Here is a 19950-nt window from a genome sequence, read left to right as displayed (position 1 = left end):
GTTAACTTGGATTCATGGGACTTCCATTTTGGACACACAGCATGCAAATGCTAAGCCTGTAAGCCTTGCAAAATTAAAATCATTTCAGTAACCCATTTATAGCAACCAGAATAACTACCAATTATGAATTTATGCTTACTTGTATTCTTTCACTTAAAAAACAACAACAAAAACCAAACCCACCAAACAAACAAACAAAACAACCAAAAACACACCAACCCCCTGAAAATAGAAACAAAACCACTTCCTTTTTACCAAGGAAATCCAGGAAAAAATGTCCCAGTTGGATATTCTTTTGATTACAGATATTTACAATAAGCATACATACAGCTTACCCTCACCCCCCATTCACCTTGTAACCTTTCCTGAGATTGCTCACCAACCATAAAATAGCAACTCCTGCTATTCCCACAGCTGCATGTGAGACTGTTGCCAGGTGGCAAGGCCATACTAGCTCAGAACTTGCAAAAGAACTAAATTTTCATATTCTTTTCTTTTCAGACCTTCCATTCTTACTCAAAATTGCACAAGAGAGAATCCAGAGAATTGGGATCATGTTATTCAAGTATATCTCTGAAGTCCTTTTTACCTTTTGATAATGATTATTCATTTCCTAAAGTCACTAAACATATGAAGCTGGCTAATGGGAAATAATTCCATGGTGCTGAAATGGCTTGTATTGCCCCAGAGAATTAAATATTTTCAGTCCACAGAACGCATGTAACATTTTCATAGTATCATAGAATAGTTTGGGTTGGAAGGGACCTTTAAAGGTCATCTAGTCCAACTCCCCTGCAATGAGCTGCATCTTCAATTGACATCTTCAACTAGATCAGGTTGCTCAGAGCCCTGCCCAACCTGACCTTGAATGTTTCCAGGGATGGGCTCCGGGCAACCTGTTCCAGTATTTCACCACCCTCATGGTAAAACATTTCTTACTTATATCTAGTCTGAATCTACCCTCTTTTCGTTTAAAACCATTACCCCTTGGCCTATCGCTGCAGGCCCTGCTAAAAAGTCTGTACCCATCTTTCTTATAAGTCGCCTTTAAGTACTGGAAGGCTGCTATAAGGTCTCCCTGGAGCCTTCTCTTCTCCAGGCTGAACAACCCCAACTCTCTCAGCCTGCCCTCACAGGAGAGGTGCTCCAGCCCTCTGAGCATTTCTGTGGCCCTCCTCTGGACCTGCTTAAGTTCTACTGTTAGACAAAATCATGCCACATGGGGCCAGAAATACCCACTGGCTAATAAAAGCTAGCTTCAGAGTCAGATCCAGCTTTTTTTTTTTTTTTACTATCTGAGAGTCTTCAGATGTTTGGCCTGATTTAGGTCATATTCTGATAGTGGGTTTGGTTCTCTTCTCCCATCTCTCTGTCCAAAGTAGGTATAAGCAACAATTAGGTACAAATGGGAAAAAGTCTCCTTTATGCAATTTCTTTAGAAACCAAACTAATTTCACTAAAATAGGAAAAAATCACATAATTTCAATGAGAAGCTGCACTTGCTTTAAATGGATTAAGGAATAAAGAATGCCAATATAAAAATACTCTACAGAAATGCAAAACTATTTTAACACACTGTAAGCAGAGTGGATTTAATAAAGGGAACCATAGGTCAAACAATGGAAATGCTGTTTATTGTAATGTAATGGTCTAATGTTCTTAAACCTATTTAAAAATACAGGTTTGTAATAACATGCTCATACGTACAAGTAATCATCTTTTTATATTAAGGAAAGGTTTTGAACTTTTCAGTCAGTTAACAAGGGAAAACAGGAGGACTTCACTGACTTCCAAAAGGTTAACCTGGATTTATAACTATTTGCCTGATTTCCCTGTATTTTTGCTTTCTCTTGATGACTGAAAATGCTAAGTAGCTTTTCCTCATCCTTTTTATAGCTCAAGTGGATCTTTGATCCCTAAACAACAGAAAATCTGGTCTTACAGAAACCTATCAGAGTATTAATGCTATCCTTTGCCATTAATAGAAACTGTATTAACAGCAACCATTGATAACTATTATATGGGAATATTACCTTAAATTGTAAGAAGACACGCTACTACATCCAACAAAAGCCCTTTTCTACAAGCAGCTAAAAGTACATAAATGTTCTGTGCTGTATTCCTGTTGTGACGCAGCACTTTAATAATAGTAAGTAATTTCCTATCCATGCTTATGAGTTCATCAATAATATATTTTTATAAATATAAGAGTAATGCAATGCAGCTATAGGATATTCCAATGCTCTTCCAACTCAATCAACTGTAATTAATGTTCAGTTCCAGTAGGTGTTTATGAATATGGTAAGTATTTCATATAGAAGATGACTGCCACAAAACCTCTTAAACAGGCAGGTTACAATGGAATCAAGCCAATACATTTTAAAACTGATACAGGATTATTACTTCTTAAACACCATACAATTGAACCACAGAACTCACTAAGACATGATATTGGAGAGGCCTAAAAGCTGTCAAAATTAGACATTAACATATAAAAATTGAAATACTAGTAACTATAAAAATTATAAATTATAGACATGCTTCAAGGTAATTCAAACATGAACTGGCACTGGTTGGGAAAAAGAAAAGCTCTTCTCTTGGCAAATAATGAAAATGATAAATTTTAAAGCTTTCTTACTTTATTGTAAAGCTGGTGCTAACCAATGTCAGAAACAGAACACTGCAGTACTGCACACTCACTCTGCTGATGCTAAAGAATATGAACAAATCTGTCATTTTAGAAGACTAGACAACGTAAAAATTTTGCAGCTTACAGCTTTCATTGAACTAGACCTGCTGAGAAAAGAATCACTGTTGGGTTTGGGGTTTGGTTGTTTGTTTTTTTTCTTAAACCATTCTGGGAATACACGTGCAATCCTCCTCTTTGAAAGTTATGATGATTATGCATTAGTACAATTATATCAGCTAAAAATATTCACTGTTCTAAACAGGACTCTGAAAGCAAAGCAAGCTGTACTGTTATGGGCACTGCCTCACTTTCCTTAGTTGTCTGTATAAATATTCCCTGATTAAGTATCAGTATCTCTGACACTTGAGTATTCTAGGCAGTTTTCACTGGATAACGATAAAGTCACACCCCAAATACCTCCCATATTTCTGACAAAGAACCACTGTAATAGTCCTATGCAATTGTAACTGCCAGACTAATTGTTATACTTAAGAATCTAGCAAGTCTTCAGGGTCTTAAATAGAGAATAAGGAAATTATTAATTATTTTTTTAAATATATCTCAAAAAAGTACAAAGGACTGGTTCTGAGCAGCAGGAAATCCAGGAGCTGAGCTAAGGTATAGGGAACAGCATTTCAGAAGACAACTGGATGAAAGCAAAATCATTCGATTTATTAGATGTAAGACTCACTGAAATCTACTGCAAAGAATTTTCCAAAGAAAGGGAAAAGAGAAGTGGCCTCCCAGGTGATTAGAAGCCCACCACTGTTTAGAAGGGTTGGAATGCTCTTGTCTCAGTGAGGACTGTTAAATCAGCCTCACTAAAAGTCATCTCTACAGATATTCAGAAGTTTAATACCAATATATATTCTGCCAATTAATATCCTGTAGATAAAAATCACAAAGCTTTCTGCAATGCTTTCACACCATCCATGCTATATTTTACACATTAAGCACATAAGCAATATATTAGCGCATTTTTCCAAAAGACAATGCAAACAATTCTTATAATAGTGCATCTGCACAGCAAAAATGAGTTTGACAGTAAGAGCGTTCTGCTTCAGTAGAAGTGCCAAAAAAATGTTTAAATGAAAAATATAGGTGTTTGGGTTTTGTCGGGGATTTTTTCCCCCAGGCCCCTTTTCTATAGTACAGATCTCCTTGAGACAGGCTTCTATCACAGGATAAACAGTATGAGTACATTTGCTTAAATGTTTGTGCCAGCTGCTTCATTCATGGGGTGGGTCAGCAACTATATATACATGGCTCTGGAGAAAAATGAGGCTCACTTGAAAAGGCAGACAAAAAAAAAACGATTGGAAAGTAAGAAGGTGCAGGAGGTGATTATGCTGGAGAAATTAGCATGGAGTAAACTAGGGTGTGAATTTTCAGTGAATTACTTACTCTGCAGTAATTTTCTACATGGATGTTTTTGTTCATATTATATGCATGTCTTTATAACTTTAATGGGCCACTCTGCATAAAACCCAACCTAGCCAGATCCACAACCAGTACAGTGATGAGATGCAGTATTTACTGGAGATGGTATAGTACCACACTGCTACAGCTACCCTGTCATCAGCACTCTGTCTGGAATCTCCACCCAGCAGGGCTCAGCTCTGTAATCACTGCAGTGCAACCTACTACACAGGGTAAGTCACGGTGATTCCAGCTTGGCAATAGTAAGGGAAAAACTCACAGTTCTGCATAGCTCCCTTCCCACATTTTGTGGGTTGTTTTGGTAGACGACAGCAGCCAGTCCAGGCTCTGAGCTATGCCATATGTGCAGCAAGAGGTATTCCTCTCAGCCAGATGCTGCATCTGTGCCAGCAGCTCCTGTTTCTGTGCCACAGTCTGCAACACAGCAGGTTCCTCATGACACTTTACAGACAACCCTTCTCCTCCAGTGGCAGTGCACTCAAATTGGAATTATGCATAGATTCTGCAAGTTCAGACTTGCAGAAACAAATCCAGAACTACCACTATGTCAGTTGTAAAACAGCCTATTTGAATTAAAGCATCACTGGTGTTCAGGGCAAGTGGAAGAGAGAGAGGGGGGAAAATACAAAGCGGGGAGAGGGGGAGTCTGGACAATGCAGTAAGGTGACTGATGAGTGCAAGGTGATACTGAAACTGATAGCTATTAAATTCCATTTGCTGATTATTATTTTTTTTTGGTGAAGTCAAGGGGACAAATTGAAAAAAAAATCTTTAGGCAAATTTGTTGCTGAATAATGATATAAACAATTGGGCCGATACATTCTCAGACATGAATAATGGTGTCTTCCACATTAGTTTATGGAATTTAAGAAGTAGGTGAGATGTATAAAATAGAAGGCATTTCACAGTCTTTTTTGTCCTCTGTACTACAGTTCATTGCCTTCATCAATTGTACTAGTGCAGCTGGTCTATGAGGCTGACAAAGTGTGGCACAGATGTGAGGGAAAGCTATGAGCAGCCAAGCGCAGTAACTTCTTAGGTTCCCACCTGCCAAAATCAGTGTGAGCTACGGAATAGCATATATCCTGCTGGTCTTAATATAATGCAGGACTGAGTCCCCCAAAACCAATCACTGTTTTAAGAAAACAATGATAATTTGCTGCTATTCTCTTACCAACTAAATGTTGGATTTTTTTTCTGTTGTTATGGTAATAAGTATTTTATAGTATCTTTTAAAATAAACAAAAAGGGTGATACTTTAGTCTGTCAATATATACCCACCATGTTTTGCAGGTTTCCCATTCTCTTCTCCCCTTCCTTCCCAACCCCATGCCCCCCCCCCCCCAAAAAAAAAAAAAGATAAATTCTACTTAATTTTCACTTGTGCGGTCTCTGCCCTAAACAGTGTTGGAATGCTTATGCTGGAAACACTGCATGAGAATCTTCTGTCATTCAATGCAAAACAAAATCTTTGCTTTCACTTCAGTTTTTAAGATTTGCAAGTATTTTTATTACCCTTTTTACTCTGAGAATGTTTATTTCAATAATATTAAGTGGGTTTAATACTGTTTTAAATCTTGTTGGCTTTGCTGTTGCTTGTCTGCCCATTGACTCCTTCTTTCAAACTGGATTCCATTGATTTCAAGAGAGTTCTGCACAGAAATCTGTTTTTGCAGATTCACATGTGAGGTCCAAGCTCTTGCAGTAATATGAATATTGATAAATGCAGGGAAGTGTCATTATATAAAAATTCTGGTATGACAAGTATTTGTCAAGTTACGCTCACCCTTATGCAACACGTATGTGCTCAAAACTTACTTTCAGGTAGTTTATTCAAGATTGTCCGAAACACAGTCTGATAGGTAAACTGTCCTTAAGGCTTATGGGTATGAGATGGGGAAAGCTGTCTTGAACAAACTTCATCCCAGATAAGATGCGACACAAGAACTCCTGTGTGATGGCACCCTTTAGGCCTTATATAACCCTTGGGACATGGCAGCACACTGTGTTGAAAGCATTAGGAATGAGGTTGGCTCTGTGAAACTGGAAGTTCTGCAATATCATTTGTTTGGACTTGCCGTCTATACGGTTCAAGAGTTGTTACATGTATCGCTTTCTCCCAGTCATCTGAAGGGTGAGTCATACAAACCGAAAGTGGAAGGCGTATGTGTGAACAAAGCAGATGTGGATGTTTGTGGAGTTTGTTGTCAGGTTTATTTAGCTCTTGTTTTCTGTTCTGCCCCATCTCAGGCAAATAACTTCGAATCTTTGGAACGTCCAAGTAGCTGCTACCTCAGTGACAATCTGGGACTGTGACCCGACTGTTACAGGATAAAACCTCACACTGGTAAGTCTCTCATGACTCAAACTTCCACCTACAGCTCAAAGCCTGGCCATCTTTGTTTTGTTTAACTGAGCAGCAGCAAGAAAACCCCACCAGCTGTGTGCTTAGCATGCTAAATACATTAAAATGTCTCTCAGGAATTCTGGTTGTCCATGGATCGCCTGCAGGACGCCCTGCCACGGACAAGCCAGTTAATAGCTAAACGCACATGCTGCAATAGAAATAGTTTCCAAACCCGGAAAGCAATCCTGAAACTGGATCCATACAGACAAGGCTCTTGGAGCTCAAATGGCAAGTCTCCTCCTTCAGATCTGATTGCAAGCTCAGGACTACAGTCCATAATCAGCTGATTTTTTACCTCAAAAAAAATTGAAACGTGGTCTGACTGAAGGGAAACCTAGGCTTAAATAAATTTATTAAATAATTAAAAAAACCCCAAAAACCACAAAACCAAGCCAAAAAAAACTTACGAGAATACATATATTAAACTACCTTTCTGTGAACGTGACAGAATCAACTGTAACTCACACTCTAGGCCTCTAGAAGTGATGCTCTGTGGTGGTTGAAGCACAGGAGCACACAGCGGAGGAAGGAGGCAGCCAAGCCGCCGCCATTAACCGAGTACGCCACTTGCGCAAGTTTCCTTTCCCTCCTCAGCACTACCGCCAACCATGTGGCGTAACGGCTTTCGCGAATACCGATGCTGCACTGCGGCGATGGCACAGTTCAACCAAACTTCCTCCCTCCTCCGCCCACTTCGCCGTTGAGGCCACCCCCTTTCTCGCTTGTGATTGGCAAGACGGGCGGAGCCCTCCGCGGCGATTGGCGGCTGACGAAGGGAGGTGGGGTAGGTTGCGTGAAGGGTAATAAAGTTAGTGGGGCTGGCTCAGTGCGCCTTAGACGCGGCAGCGGGTCGGCTCTCTATGGAGGTGGCGGAGGGACGCGTTGGACCGTGGCTGCTCCGGCTGTGGTGACTCGGAGGCTCGCCCTGTCTCGCGCGCTCCCCCCTTCCCCCCCCCAGCCCCGGTCCCCGGCTCCCTTCCCCTCCCCCCCCTTCTCTTGCCTTTTCCCCTGCCCTTGGTAGCCGCCGGGACCCGGGGAAGCTGACAAGGCCTTAGGGAAGGTGAGAAACGCGGGATTGGCGGTATGGTGATCTGGGGCCGGGAAGGAGCGGGTACTGCTGCGGCCGCCGCTTAAAATGGCGGCTGCCCGAAGCGGCCGCCATTTTCTCGTCGGCTTCTTCTCGCTGTCTTCCGCACAAAATGGCGGCTCGGGTCGATGGCCGGTTCTCCTGTTTGCTTTCGGATCACTGCGGATGCTAAGCGAAGGGGTAGAGGAGATCGGCAGCCCCCGCTAGGCGGGGAGGGGAACCTGAGCAGAAGCGTTTGAGGTTAGAGACGCACATTTACAGCGAGAGAGATGGGGTCGAGGGGTGCCGGTTCTTAGCTCTGCCCTTCAGGGAGATCAGACCGGCTGCAGGATCCTCGTCTCCAGACGCGGTCTCTGAGGGCCCCGGCTGCCCCGGAGGTTTGCCCTTGGCGGGGAGTCGCCTCTAGTACGCGTACCGGGCTGCGGTCTTAGGATTTGCAGGATCCGCATTGTTAGGGAGCGGTGAGGGGGAAGTTGTTTGTTCTCGAGAGTCGGTGGCGAGAGGATTTTTTGGTTTTTTTTTTTTTTTATTGTTTTTTACTCTCCTGACTGTTCCTCGTGGAAAGGGGACCGGACTGCTGAGAAGCCGTCTCTGTCGGCAGCAGACTCGCCTCGCCCGTGTTTCCCGCTCAGGCTTCGGTGGCGAGAGGCGCCGCTCGAGCGGGGGTGGTGATGGGGAGATTACCGACCTCCTCCAGGGCGGAGGGCGCCGTTTTCCGCCGGCGGCGAAGGAGCGGAACCCGCTCGTCTCCCTCGCAGAGAACAAAGAGCCGGCCGGGCTCCTGGCGGCGCCTGAGCCTTGAAGCGGGCGGCGCCCGGTGGGGGAAGGGGAGGCGGCTTGGTGCGGCCGGAGCCGCCAGCTCCATGCGGCAGGGTAGCGATTGCCTCCTGCGGGGGGCGCCCCTCCTGCTCCCGCAGCCCTTTTGTTCGGCGGCGGCGGCCGCCATGTTGGGAGCCCTTCCTCGTGTCCGCGCTGGCGCCGGCGGGGTGCGGAGGATCCGCCGGGGCGCGGGGGTAACAGCCGTCGCCTTCGCCCCGTCAGGGTGCGTTCTGTTGGGCTTTCTCAGGCCGGCTTTCCGAGGAGGTGACTCTGTACTCGGTACTGTAATGTCTCGGAGCAAATCTGTGATGGAGCCTTAAAATGCCTGTGTGGGTGGTTGGTGTGGTTGGTGTTTTTTAACATACTCCCCAAGCATTTCTGCCCCCGCGACTAGCTTTCTGCTACGTGAGCAGTGCAGTGAAAATTTTCTTCCTGCTGCTGTCTTGCAAGTTAAAATTTGAGGTGTGGAGGGGCGATATTTTTTTCCCCATTATTAAATAGCTTAATTGGCCATTTAGACTTGGATGTAGAGTACATCCCGCTAACTATGTTAAGTGTGTGTTTTGTGGTTTGTTACTTCCCACTTTGAAACTTGACTACTTTGTCTTGACATAATTAATCATAGTTTGTAAAGCGTATCAGTAAAGGATTTATTTAATTATGCTGTACTAGCAGAAAAAAACCCCTTTTTTTTTTCTACAAGTGTTTTTGGGGGGTTGACATGGTAAATTCGAGGCTCTTACTTTCTCAGTGCATGATTCCCTTATCTGTCCTTTCTCACCCCATGGTTATAATGATGAAACTTGCCTTTCTGTGGGTATCCCGAGTATTGTATATAAGTAAGAGTTTTCTTAGCTTTTATGAAGTTTAGTGTTTGAAGGTTTCCTTTCTCCTAACAAACATTTGTGCGTTTATTATAAGTTAGATATTATGGCTGACAGTATAACAACTATAATATGAATACTTAATTTGTCTTTCTAGGTTTTGTTTTTCCCCACCCCGTCAATTTAATTTTATTCTTTTGAAGATTCTTCGTTGTCAAGCCGCCAAAGTGGAGAGTGCGATTGCAGAAGGGGGTGCTTCTCGTTTCAGGTACCAGTGCTTTTTGTTTGGTGAACACTTAGTTTGGTGAACACTTAGCAGTGGAAACTGTCCTTTGAGGAGAACTTAAAAACTGACATGTAATTGAAAGCATTTGGATTTTGAACTCACACAAGATTACATGGTTGTTTTTAACAGTGCTTCTTCAGGCGGAGGAGGTGGTAGGGGTGCACCTCAGCACTATCCCAAGACTGCCAGCAACAGGTATGTCATCTTGCTCTTCGATTTGACATGATTTTAAAGGCAGAGAATGCTTGATGGTGAGTACTGAGTTGAAAATAGAGTATCTTTGAAGTTGCACAAGAAATGTTTACTGACTTCATGACATTTTAACGTCTTCCAGTCTGTGGCAGGATAGAATATAATCTCTTGAAAGCGTGTCATAAGTGATAGGAGGTGCACAGACTTTTTCGTGCATTTAACTTAAAAGGTCCAGAGGGTTTTCTTGGGTGTCCTTTTTCATTATTGCTGAGTGAATGAATACTTTACTATACAACAGATGTTGCAGTGTTGGTAGGGGTAGGTGCATGCTCTTAAAGCTAGTAACAGAATTAGCCTAAGTAAGGCAATACTGGAAGGTTAAAAGGGCAGTTCTTGAAATTAATTGTTTCTGTTTAACAATCATATTAAAATTTTTACAGCGAGTTCCTGGGGAAAACCCCAGGGCAAAACGCTCAGAAATGGATTCCTTCACGAAGCACTAGACGAGATGACGACTCCGCAAACGACAAAGAACGACATGATGCAATCTTCAGGAAAGTAAGAGGGTAAGTTCTTTTTAAGATTGTTTTCTTTCTTTACTGTTTTTTTTAGCAATATACATCTCTAATAAATGGGCTGGAGGAAAGGAAGACATGTGGGTCTTGAGTTCGGGGGATGGTGGGTGTCAGCATGCAGTACCCTTTGGAGGGAAGGAGGCAGAAACTGATAATACCAGCAGCAGCAAAAACTTGAAGTAATTCTTGAGAGGATGTTTTTTTAATAATGCTTAAAATTATAAAGATCTCTCAAAAAACAGTTGAATGGAAGATTGCATTTTTCGATTTTTCTTAATAGTCTTAAGAAATAAAGGTAAACTTGGTCTAAAACTATTTGTAGCTTGCTTGTAATATCTGTAATCTGGATTTTTATTGTTGTTTCTTTCTCTTTAGCATACTAAATAAGCTTACTCCTGAAAAGTTTGACAAGCTATGCCTTGAGCTCCTCAATGTGGGTGTAGAATCTAAGCTCATCCTAAAAGGGGTCATACTGCTGGTAAGCTGGCTGTATTTCTTTTAGCTACAGTTTTCTTGCATGTTAAAAATAAAGATACTGGCTGGTTTTGATGGGATACAGAAGTAATGTGGCTAATGTGGTATTTGATAATTCAAACATACAGAAATACCATTCCTGCTCTGAAGTAGAGTTAGTGCTCTAACTTCCTGTTCTAGAAGTCTTCAAGAATTCGTAGGCATGAACAGGGGGGTCTTTTGTTCGTTTTCTTTAATAATCAAAGATGCTAGTTAGCAGTCCTGCTTCTCTGACCCTCCTGTTCCTGTTTTCCTGATGAAGAAGCGTAATGATCTTGGAGAATACACCACAGGTGACCTCTTGTTGCACCAATTTAACTATGTCACTTTGTTCAATCTGAGATCAGATCGGTGATACTAACTGATGTTCTGATGATGAACTTCAGATTTGTCCTATTCGTTGGCTAAGGATTACAGAAGCTCTTTGGTAGCATAGGGTGGCTGGAAAGCTGCCTGGCAGAAAAGGACCTGGGGGTATTGGTCAACAGCTGGCTGAATAGGAGCCAGCAACGTGCCCAGGTGGCCAACAGCATCCTGGCCTGTATCAGTAGTAGTGTTGCCAGTAGGGCTAGGGAAGTAATCATCGCTCTGTACTTGGCACTGGTGAGGCCACACCTCGAGTGCTGTATCCAGTTTTGGGCCTCTCGCTACAGGAGAGGCATTGAGGTGCTGGAGCGTGTCCAGCAAAGGGCAACAAAGCTGGTGTGAGGGGTTTGGAGAGCAAGTCTTAGGATGAGTGGATGGGGGAACTGCAGTTGTGGATGGGGGAACTGCAGTTGTGGATGGGGGAACTGCAGTTGTGGATGGGGGAACTGCAGTTGTGGATGGGGGAACTGCAGTTGTGGATGGGGGAACTGCAGTTGTGGATGGGGGAACTGCAGTTGTGGATGGGGGAACTGCAGTTGTGGATGGGGGAACTGCAGTTGTGGATGGGGGAACTGCAGTTGTGGATGGGGGAACTGCAGTTGTGGATGGGGGAACTGCAGTTGTGGATGGGGGAACTGCAGTTGTGGATGGGGGAACTGCAGTTGTGGATGGGGGAACTGCAGTTGTTTAGCCTGTAGAAGAGGAGGCTGAAGGGAGACCTTATCACTCTCTAGAACTACATGAAAGGCACTTAGAGCAAGATGGGGTATTGCCATCCCTGGAAGTATTTTTAAAAGATGGGTAGACATGGTGCTTAGGGACATGATATAGCGGTCGTTTTGGCAGTTTTAGGTTAATGGTCCCTTTCAACCTAGACAATTCTATGATTCCATAGAATAGCTTTTTTCCTTTGCTTCAGCATTAAGACCAATGTAAAAACAATATCCATTATTTCTGTATGTCTGATGAAATAGTGGAAAATAGATGTTCCTAGATCACATAAGAGTGATGATATTCCATTGTGTCTCTGGCAACTAACTTCCCTAATAAAGAGTGCATCCTTACTCTAAATTTATTTAGATCGTAGACAAAGCCCTTGAAGAGCCCAAGTATAGCTCACTGTATGCTCAACTATGTCTGCGACTGGCAGAAGATGCACCCAACTTTGATGGCCCATCAGCAGAGAGTCATCCAGGACAGAAGCAAAGCACAGTGAGTGTATATCTCTTGATCTGGAATGTAAATTTTGCTAGTATGTATAGTTGCACTGATTTGCTTAATTGTTTTCTTTCTTCTCTTTTCTTAGACATTCAGACGCCTCTTAATATCTAAACTTCAAGATGAATTTGAGAACCGAACCAGAAATGTTGATAGTAAGCTTTAAAACCTTTTTAATACACAATTTATTTATCTTCTTTTTCTACAGCCTTGTTAAACTGGCTTCTTTGTTTTCCAGTCTATGATAAGCATGATGGTCCCCTCCTCCCTGAGGAGGAGGAACAGAGAGCCATTGCCAAGATCAAGATGCTGGGGAACATCAAATTCATTGGAGAACTTGGCAAGCTTGATCTTATTCATGAATCTATCCTTCATAAGTGCATCAAAACAGTGAGTATTCAGATTGGGTGGGGGCTAAGAGCAAAATAGGACTTTTAAACTAAAAAATGAAAATGTGTTTGCTGCTTTGGGAATCTTGGAACATAAAATACCACAAAAATGTTTCTGTCAATTATCTACCCCCTGCTGTTTGAAATAAACAGTCTTCTGGTGTGATTAAAAAGTAAAACTGGCTTGATTGAAAGCCATGGGAATTGTTACCCAAGTGAAGATGTAGTTTGGCCTAGACAGAAGTATCACAGGTACTTCAAAGTACATGAGCTTATGAGTAATAAGTATTTCAATTAGCAATTCTTAAAACCTAATTTTCAAGTCCTCTTGTCTTCAGAACAAGATGAAATGTTTCTGCATGTCCCTGTGTACAAAGTTGTCACTTACTAATATCACTTATAATATATTGAAATGCCCAATTCCCCTTTAATATTTCAGCTTTTGGAAAAGAAGAAGAGAGTCCAACTCAAAGATATGGGGGAGGATTTGGAGTGCCTCTGTCAGATAATGAGGACAGTGGGACCTAGATTAGACCATGCAAAAGCCAAGGTATGTGCATATCCACTGCAGTCATTAGTCAACTAGTTTAATTCTATGGCTAAGACTTAAATTGCCCAAACCTTCTGTATTCAATGTTCTATTCACAAGTACAAAACTGAGGTCTGACTTTGAGAACAAGAGTGACAACAACTGCTCCTGCATCAAATCCCTTAATAGCAAAAGGAGCCAGTTCTTTAAATGATTTTACATGTCTTTCCAGAATGCAGGTAGGGTCATTGGGAAGTCATAAAAGTAAGAATGTTTCTTTAACTGATGCATGAAAAGGTGTGGTCAGGAACTGTTCTGACCACAACTGAGTGATACAACAGATATGTTTTGGACCTTGACTTAGGAGTTCTGAATGTAGACTTGAAATGGTGTCATAGTAATGAGAATTTTGGCAGGTTTTCATCTGTGTCTTGGATGCATTAGCTTTCCTTAAGCTCTGCTGCTGTCAAGGAGACTGAGATGGCAGGAAGGGGCAGTCTGTTCTATTACTCGATCTTAGATGTCATGAACATGGTCACCTTTCCTGAAAAGATACTCAAGATGCTGATAAAATTAGCCCTCACTTGTAATACCACTTTTTGTTCCCCCAGTCCTTAATGGATCAGTACTTTGCCCGTATGCGCTCCTTGATGTCAAGTAAGGAATTGCCAGCAAGGATTCGTTTCCTGCTGCAGGTATGATGATAAAATGTCTTACCGCTTCCTTTGTCTTGCGAAGTTGTCTTGAATGTTTTCCTAATAATTCATTATGTTCCAAGGATACTGTGGAGTTGAGAGAACACAACTGGGTTCCTCGCAAAGCTTTTCTTGACAATGGACCAAAGACTATCAATCAAATCCGTCAAGATGCAGTAAAAGTAAGTGTTGCATGTGAAGTCTTGTGCTGGGCTTTTGCTTAAGAGTTTTAACGTGAATCGTTAGTGCTGTTTACTCCACATCACAAAACCTAATGCTGTGCACTTACGAGTGGTTCTTGGTGTGTGGCTATATGGGGTTACAGGTTAAAATCAGTTGGACTTCTATAGTTCAGGGCTAAAAACTTGACTCTTCCAGGGACTATTATTCCCAACTGACCAAAATTATAATTCCTGTTTTAAAGGATCTGGGAGTTTTTATTCCTGCTCCTATGTCTCAAGGGATGAGAAGCGACTTCTTTCTGGAGGGACCCTTTATGCCACCCAGGATGAAACTTGACAGGGACCCACTCGGAGGGCTTGCTGATATGTTTGGACAAATGCCAGGTACGCTGAAACAGCAAGGCTGATGCAATGACTGTGGCTGTACTGTATTCAACAAGAACTAAAATTGTCTTTTGTCTCCTTAATGCAGGTAGCGGAATTGGTACTGGTCCAGGGGTTATTCAGGATAGATTTTCACCCACCATGGGACGCCATCGTTCAAACCAACTTTTCAATGGCCATGGGGGTCACCTCATGCCTTCTGCTCAATCCCAGTTTGGAGAACTAGGCAAATCTTTTCTGAAAAGTCAGGTAAGGAAGATGTTGTTCACAGGGCGACTTCAGCATGTTTAGAAGCCCTTCTACAGATGCGTATGTTATGGATTATAGTCTGCTTATGTTAAAAGACTTGATCTGATCTGATAAGAACTGATGCTCAGCTGATACAAAAATTCTAAACCACTTTTTAAATTGTGCAAGAGATGCAAGGAATACACTTTTTTTACTGCAAGAAAAGGTGCATGTGGCTTTGGTGGGTCAGAATGGTGTGTTTTATTTAAAAGATAGCCCTGTTTTTAGGGATAGATGCTACTCTCCCACCACCCCTGCTCCTTCTTTCTCCCTTCCTGGCAAATAGAATCTTTGTTCCTCTGGTCCCTCTGGTACTACTTACCATATGATGTACGCCACTCCATCATCTGCACTTCTTTCTCTATATCTCCCTTTCTGAAATAGGGGCAAAGCCAGCTCTACCATAACCAGAATCAGGGACTCTTATCCCAGCAACAAGGACAGTCGAAGGATATGCCACCTCGGTTTTCTAAGAAAGGACAGCTTAATGCAGATGAGGTACATTACATGCCTACATTACTTAAAGCCTATTCTAAATATTGCCCAATGATTATAGCAAGACGCGTTATTATGAGGACTAATGCTGGAACTCTTTCTCCTTCTCCTCCTCCTCCTCCTCCTCCTTTGTCCCTTCCTCTTTCACCTTACCCCTCACTTTCCTTAGGGTATCCAGCGTCCTATGAGCAAGAATGAGATATGAGGGCAATTTCTTGGGGTGTCCCTTCCTTCCCCCACGTCTCCCCAAGAACACTACTCTGACATCAGTTCCCATGCATCATATTGATAACAATACATTTACTGAAAACTTCAGAAAATCCTGAACTTGAGAAACCCTGAAGTGCTGGACCAGGCTAAATTTTTTTTTTTAGAAGTGGCTAATAGGCAAAATGTTAAATGCAAAGGAAAACAGCATTGTTATTTTGAGTGTTAACCAGGCTTGTATCCTGATTTCTGAGCAATTGGTAGAGTTTTATCTTGGCCATAAAATAAATCAGCAAACGTGCAAAGTATCTTCTTGGGTCTTTAACATACTGCATCTAAAAGGAGCAATTCCAGATCTTGATAACCGGTGGAACTAAATATCAGTAACTTGCAGCAAGCTGTGATTCATTGAGTCGTGCTTTTGGGGGAATTCGAGTGCACATGTGGTTTAATCTGTATTTGAGTGTTAACATTGTAAAAACAGAAAAGTCATGCTTCAGTGGGATCAGTTGGTGTGAGTCCTTGTGTGTTCTTGGTCAGAATACTTGGAAACAGTTTGAGTTTTTTTCTGACTTGATCTGTTTACAGATTAGCCTGAGACCTGCTCAGTCTTTCCTAATGAATAAAAACCAAGTGCCAAAGCTTCAGCCCCAGATAACTATGATTCCTCCCAGTGCTCAACCACCACGCACTCAGACACCACCTTTGGGACAGGTAAACATAAAAATGAAGAAAATATACAAAAATAATATGTGAAAACCTAATTTGACTGTCATCCGCCTTTGTACGTATTTAGTGTTCTTAAACTTGATATAAATGTATATAGATGCAAAGAAACAAATCCCAATACTGTCTTTTTCAGCCTCCTCAACTTGGTCTTAAAACAAATCCACCGCTTATACAAGAAAAGCCTGCAAAGACCACCAAGAAACCACCTCCTTCTAAAGAAGAGCTACTTAAACAAACTGTAAGTTAAGCATTTAATGGTGCTTTCTGAAGCCTGGTACATGCTCTTCAAAAACAAATGCTTGTTTAACTCTAGATTCTTACTCATTTTTTCCTCTAGGAAGCTGTTGTGACTGAGTATCTGAACAATGGAAATGCTAATGATGCTGTCAATACTGTGAGAGAAATGAGAGCTCCAAAACACTTCATTCCTGAGATGTTGAGCAAAGTAATCATTCAGTCCCTAGATAGATCAGATGAAGACAAAGAGAAAGCAAGTACTTTGATCAGCTTACTCAAGCAGGAGGGAATAGCCACAAGTGACAACTTCATGCAGGTACTGCAGTCTGATAGGCTCATAGTCCTTGCTGCTTGGCTGTTCATGATGTTTAGCTTGCATAAAGGCAGTGTGCAACTTTTAAGGCCTGTTGATCTGAGGAGGTAAAAATAACATACAAACCTGTGAGGGATATAAGTGAAAGGAAAAAGTGTAGGTACAGGATTTCAGTAACTGGAAATGGGGAACCTCTCAGCAAGTTACTCAGTGCAGAAAAGAAATGTGAGGCTTCTATGTAGTTAGAGTATTGCTGTACACGACAACAAAAAAATTACTTCAGAATTTCAACTTGCGTTTACTGTTTCTTAGGCATTCCTGAACGTATTGGACCAGTGCCCCAAACTGGAGGTGGACATCCCATTGGTGAAATCCTACTTAGCGCAGTTTGCAGCCCGTGCCATTATTTCAGAACTGGTGAGCATTTCCGAGCTGGCTCAACCACTGGAAAGTGGCACCCATTTCCCTCTCTTCCTGCTCTGCCTTCAACAGTTAGCTAAGTTACAAGATCGTGAATGGCTAACGGAATTGTTCCAACAAAGCAAAGTGAATATGCAGAAAATGTTACCAGGTAAGAGTTAGCACATAGTTCTTACGACACCTCATGTTAGTATGTGCAAGATGTTTTTTCTTTTAGTTTTTTTTACACCAGAGTAAAATAACATACAAGGTTATTTTGATGCTATCAATTGTCATGATTCTTAAGAGGGGGTTAGACCCATGAACCATTCATTGATTGTAGGCTTTGATTAGCACCAGCACTTAAGTGTGTCTCTCTTATTTACTTGTCAGAAATTGACCAGAACAAGGACCGCATGCTGGAGATCTTAGAAGGGAAGGGGCTTAGCTTCTTGTTCCCACTTCTGAAACTGGAGAAGGAACTGTTAAAGCAAATAAAATCGGATCCATCCCCTCAAGCCATCTATAAGTGGATTAAGGATAACATTTCACCCAAACTTCATGTAGATAAGGGATTTGTGAATATATTGATGACCAGGTGAGATGCCATTTTGATGTAGTTTAGGCGCATGTTTTTGTTAGCTACCAATAAGTCACTGGCTCTGTAAAGGCTGACGTGTAGCTCTGTGCAGAATACAAGGGAGATAAACTGCTCTGAGTGAACCTCCCCTGTATTAAACACCCACTGTATTTGAGAACAAAAGCAAGTCTACAAGCTTGCATCAGCGTGAAGTGTTGCTTTTGCTTGGGAAAGAGAAGTCTAGACCTGTGTATTCTTTTTCCTAAAATGTTTGAGACAGAAGCAAAATTAGGATTTTTGTGGTGCATAGTCAACCACAATACTAACCCACTGCGCATTTGCTTAACTGCCAATACAAGCAGGAGGGAGGGTATTTTTAGTAATAGCTAGCAAACAGAACTTGAAGAGTACTTATCTTACTGTTACAGAATATGAAATCTAGCTGTTATCAGTTTACAGAACTTAAACCTTTTTTTTTTGTCCAGTTTCTTGCAGTATATTTCTAGTGAAGTAAACCCACCTAGTGACGAATCGGATTCTTCATCTGCTCCATCGAAAGAGCAGCTAGAGCAGGAAAAACAACTGCTTCTTTCCTTCAAGCCAGTAATGCAGAAGTTCCTCCATGACCATGTTGATCTGCAAGTGAGTGCTTTATATGCACTCCAGGTGCACTGCTACAACAATAACTTCCCAAAAGGTATGTGCATCAAGATGCTCTCCAAAACTTAAAACTTAACTTGTGTTTGCTTGCATCTGTCCTGTGTATGACTTTCAGACTTGTCACTACATTTCTTAGTCAAGTAAGCTGTTTGGAAGGTTATGAAGCTAACAAAGTTTAAATTTACTTCCATAGGCATGTTACTGCGCTTCTTTGTCCATTTCTATGACATGGAGATCATTGAAGAAGAAGCCTTCTTGGCATGGAAAGAAGATATTACTCAAGAGTTTCCAGGGAAAGGCAAAGCTTTATTCCAGGTAAACTTGCTAGTATTAGAGTTTGTCTTTTGTGACCCCTGCTCTGCTGGAGTGCTTGAGAGCACTTTGAAACAGTGGTTAAGATTGATTAATATCTAGAAACTTCATGGCGTATTTCACCAGGAAGGAGTAAGGCAAGATAGACTAAATTTTTTTTTCTTTATTGGAGACATACGTGGTAGTGCAATGTGTGGCTGAAAGATTTTTAAAATGAGTTGGGGGTGGGGAGGGAAACACTGTTTTGTAGAAATACCTAGTCAGGAAATAATTCTTGCTGCCTTAAATCAATTTTATGTAACTGCAGGTAAACCAATGGCTAACCTGGCTGGAAACTGCTGAAGAAGAAGAATCTGAAGAAGAAGCTGACTAAAGAACCAGCCAAAGCCTTAAATTGTGCAAACATACTGTTGCTATGATGTAACTGCATTTGACCTAACCACTGCGAAAATTCATTCCGCTGTAATGTTTCACAATATTTAAAGCAGAAGTATGTCAATAGGATATCCTCTGCAAAAGGTTTTTGTAGTATGTCTTAATAGTCTACAATAAAAATATTTTAGAGTATCCTTAATGTTTAGGTAACAGTGTATTAGCAGCATGCAATAATTACATCATAAGTTCTCGAGCAGAAGCAGTCTGTTGCAAGGGTCTTCTTTGCTGCCAGTTATCATAGGCTGTTTTTAAGTTAGAAAACTGAATAGCAACACTGAATACTGTAGAAATGCACTTTGCTCAGTGTAATACTTGAGTTGTTGCAATATTTGATTATCCATTTGGTTGTTACAGAGAATCCTTAACTGTAATCGATGGTTGTTGCCGTAATAGTATATTGCCTGTATTTCTACCTCTAGTAATGGGCTTTATGTGCTAGGTTTTAATATCCTTGAGCCTGGGCAAGTGCACAAGTCTTTTTAAAAGAAACAGTTTACTTGCACAAAAACTGATCAGCTGAAGTGGTGGTTTAATGCCCTTTGGAAGAGGTGTTTTTTGTGGGTGTGAAACATGACATGGTGAGAAATTTGAATTGGTCCCTCTATTATAGTACTGAAATTAAGTCTACTTAATTTATCAAGACATGTTCATGCCCTGATTTTATATACTTGTATCTATCAATAAACATTGTGATACTTGA

General features: G+C 41.6%; 1 protein-coding gene, 1 long non-coding RNA gene and 1 other non-coding gene across 22 annotated transcripts in view; 2 read left to right on the top strand and 1 right to left on the bottom strand.

The window, feature by feature from the left end:
• Nucleotides 1-7117, bottom strand: part of LOC141742801 (uncharacterized) — a 343134-nt gene extending 336017 nt beyond the window's left edge. For 16 of the 17 annotated variants that reach the window (XR_012586870.1, XR_012586873.1, XR_012586871.1 and 13 more), the window contains exon 1: nucleotides 6966-7111. This is a non-coding gene — a long non-coding RNA (uncharacterized LOC141742801). Of the gene's footprint in view, nucleotides 1-6965 lie in introns of all 17 variants that reach the window. The other variant, XR_012586865.1, reaches the window with a different exon arrangement.
• A 190-nt stretch (nucleotides 7118-7307) lies between these two features.
• Nucleotides 7308-19950, top strand: EIF4G2 (eukaryotic translation initiation factor 4 gamma 2). 4 transcript variants are annotated; one of them, XM_074586006.1, is made up of 22 exons: nucleotides 7308-7596; nucleotides 9424-9534; nucleotides 9682-9747; nucleotides 10185-10310; nucleotides 10695-10797; nucleotides 12279-12410; nucleotides 12505-12571; nucleotides 12655-12806; nucleotides 13245-13355; nucleotides 13946-14029; nucleotides 14113-14211; nucleotides 14454-14595; nucleotides 14684-14844; nucleotides 15268-15381; nucleotides 16174-16299; nucleotides 16448-16552; nucleotides 16652-16867; nucleotides 17177-17435; nucleotides 17657-17861; nucleotides 18329-18540; nucleotides 18697-18818; nucleotides 19123-19950. In XM_074586006.1, exons 8-22 carry the CDS (start codon nucleotides 12723-12725, stop codon nucleotides 19186-19188), a joined length of 2106 nt encoding a protein of 701 aa, XP_074442107.1. In that variant the 5' UTR covers nucleotides 7308-7596; nucleotides 9424-9534; nucleotides 9682-9747; nucleotides 10185-10310; nucleotides 10695-10797; nucleotides 12279-12410; nucleotides 12505-12571; nucleotides 12655-12722; the 3' UTR covers nucleotides 19189-19950. The 4 variants fall into 4 exon arrangements, with proteins under 4 accessions (XP_074442107.1, XP_074442109.1, XP_074442108.1 ...); XM_074586007.1 differs by having other exon boundaries at nucleotides 7372-7596; nucleotides 9470-9534; XM_074586008.1 differs by lacking the exon at nucleotides 15268-15381 and having other exon boundaries at nucleotides 7356-7596.
• Nucleotides 15423-15589, top strand: LOC141743229 (small nucleolar RNA SNORD97). The gene has a single exon (XR_012586996.1). It is a non-coding gene; the product is annotated as a small nucleolar RNA SNORD97 (small nucleolar RNA).

This window comes from Larus michahellis, chromosome 4, assembly GCF_964199755.1.
Source record: "Larus michahellis chromosome 4, bLarMic1.1, whole genome shotgun sequence".
In the NCBI taxonomy this organism is placed as follows: Eukaryota; Metazoa; Chordata; class Aves; order Charadriiformes; family Laridae; genus Larus; species Larus michahellis.
This window is presented reverse-complemented; position numbering and strand designations above follow the sequence as displayed.

Bases quoted from the DNA above. Each gene is read 5' to 3' on its own strand.
- EIF4G2 (XM_074586006.1), top strand. From the start codon at position 12,723: ATGCTGGGGAACATCAAATTCATTGGAGAACTTGGCAAGCTTGATCTT. The intron at 14,212-14,453 runs GTAAGTGTTGCA...CCTGTTTTAAAG, and splicing joins TCCGTCAAGATGCAGTAAAA to GATCTGGGAGTTTTTATTCC. The intron at 16,868-17,176 runs GTACTGCAGTCT...ACTGTTTCTTAG, and splicing joins CAAGTGACAACTTCATGCAG to GCATTCCTGAACGTATTGGA.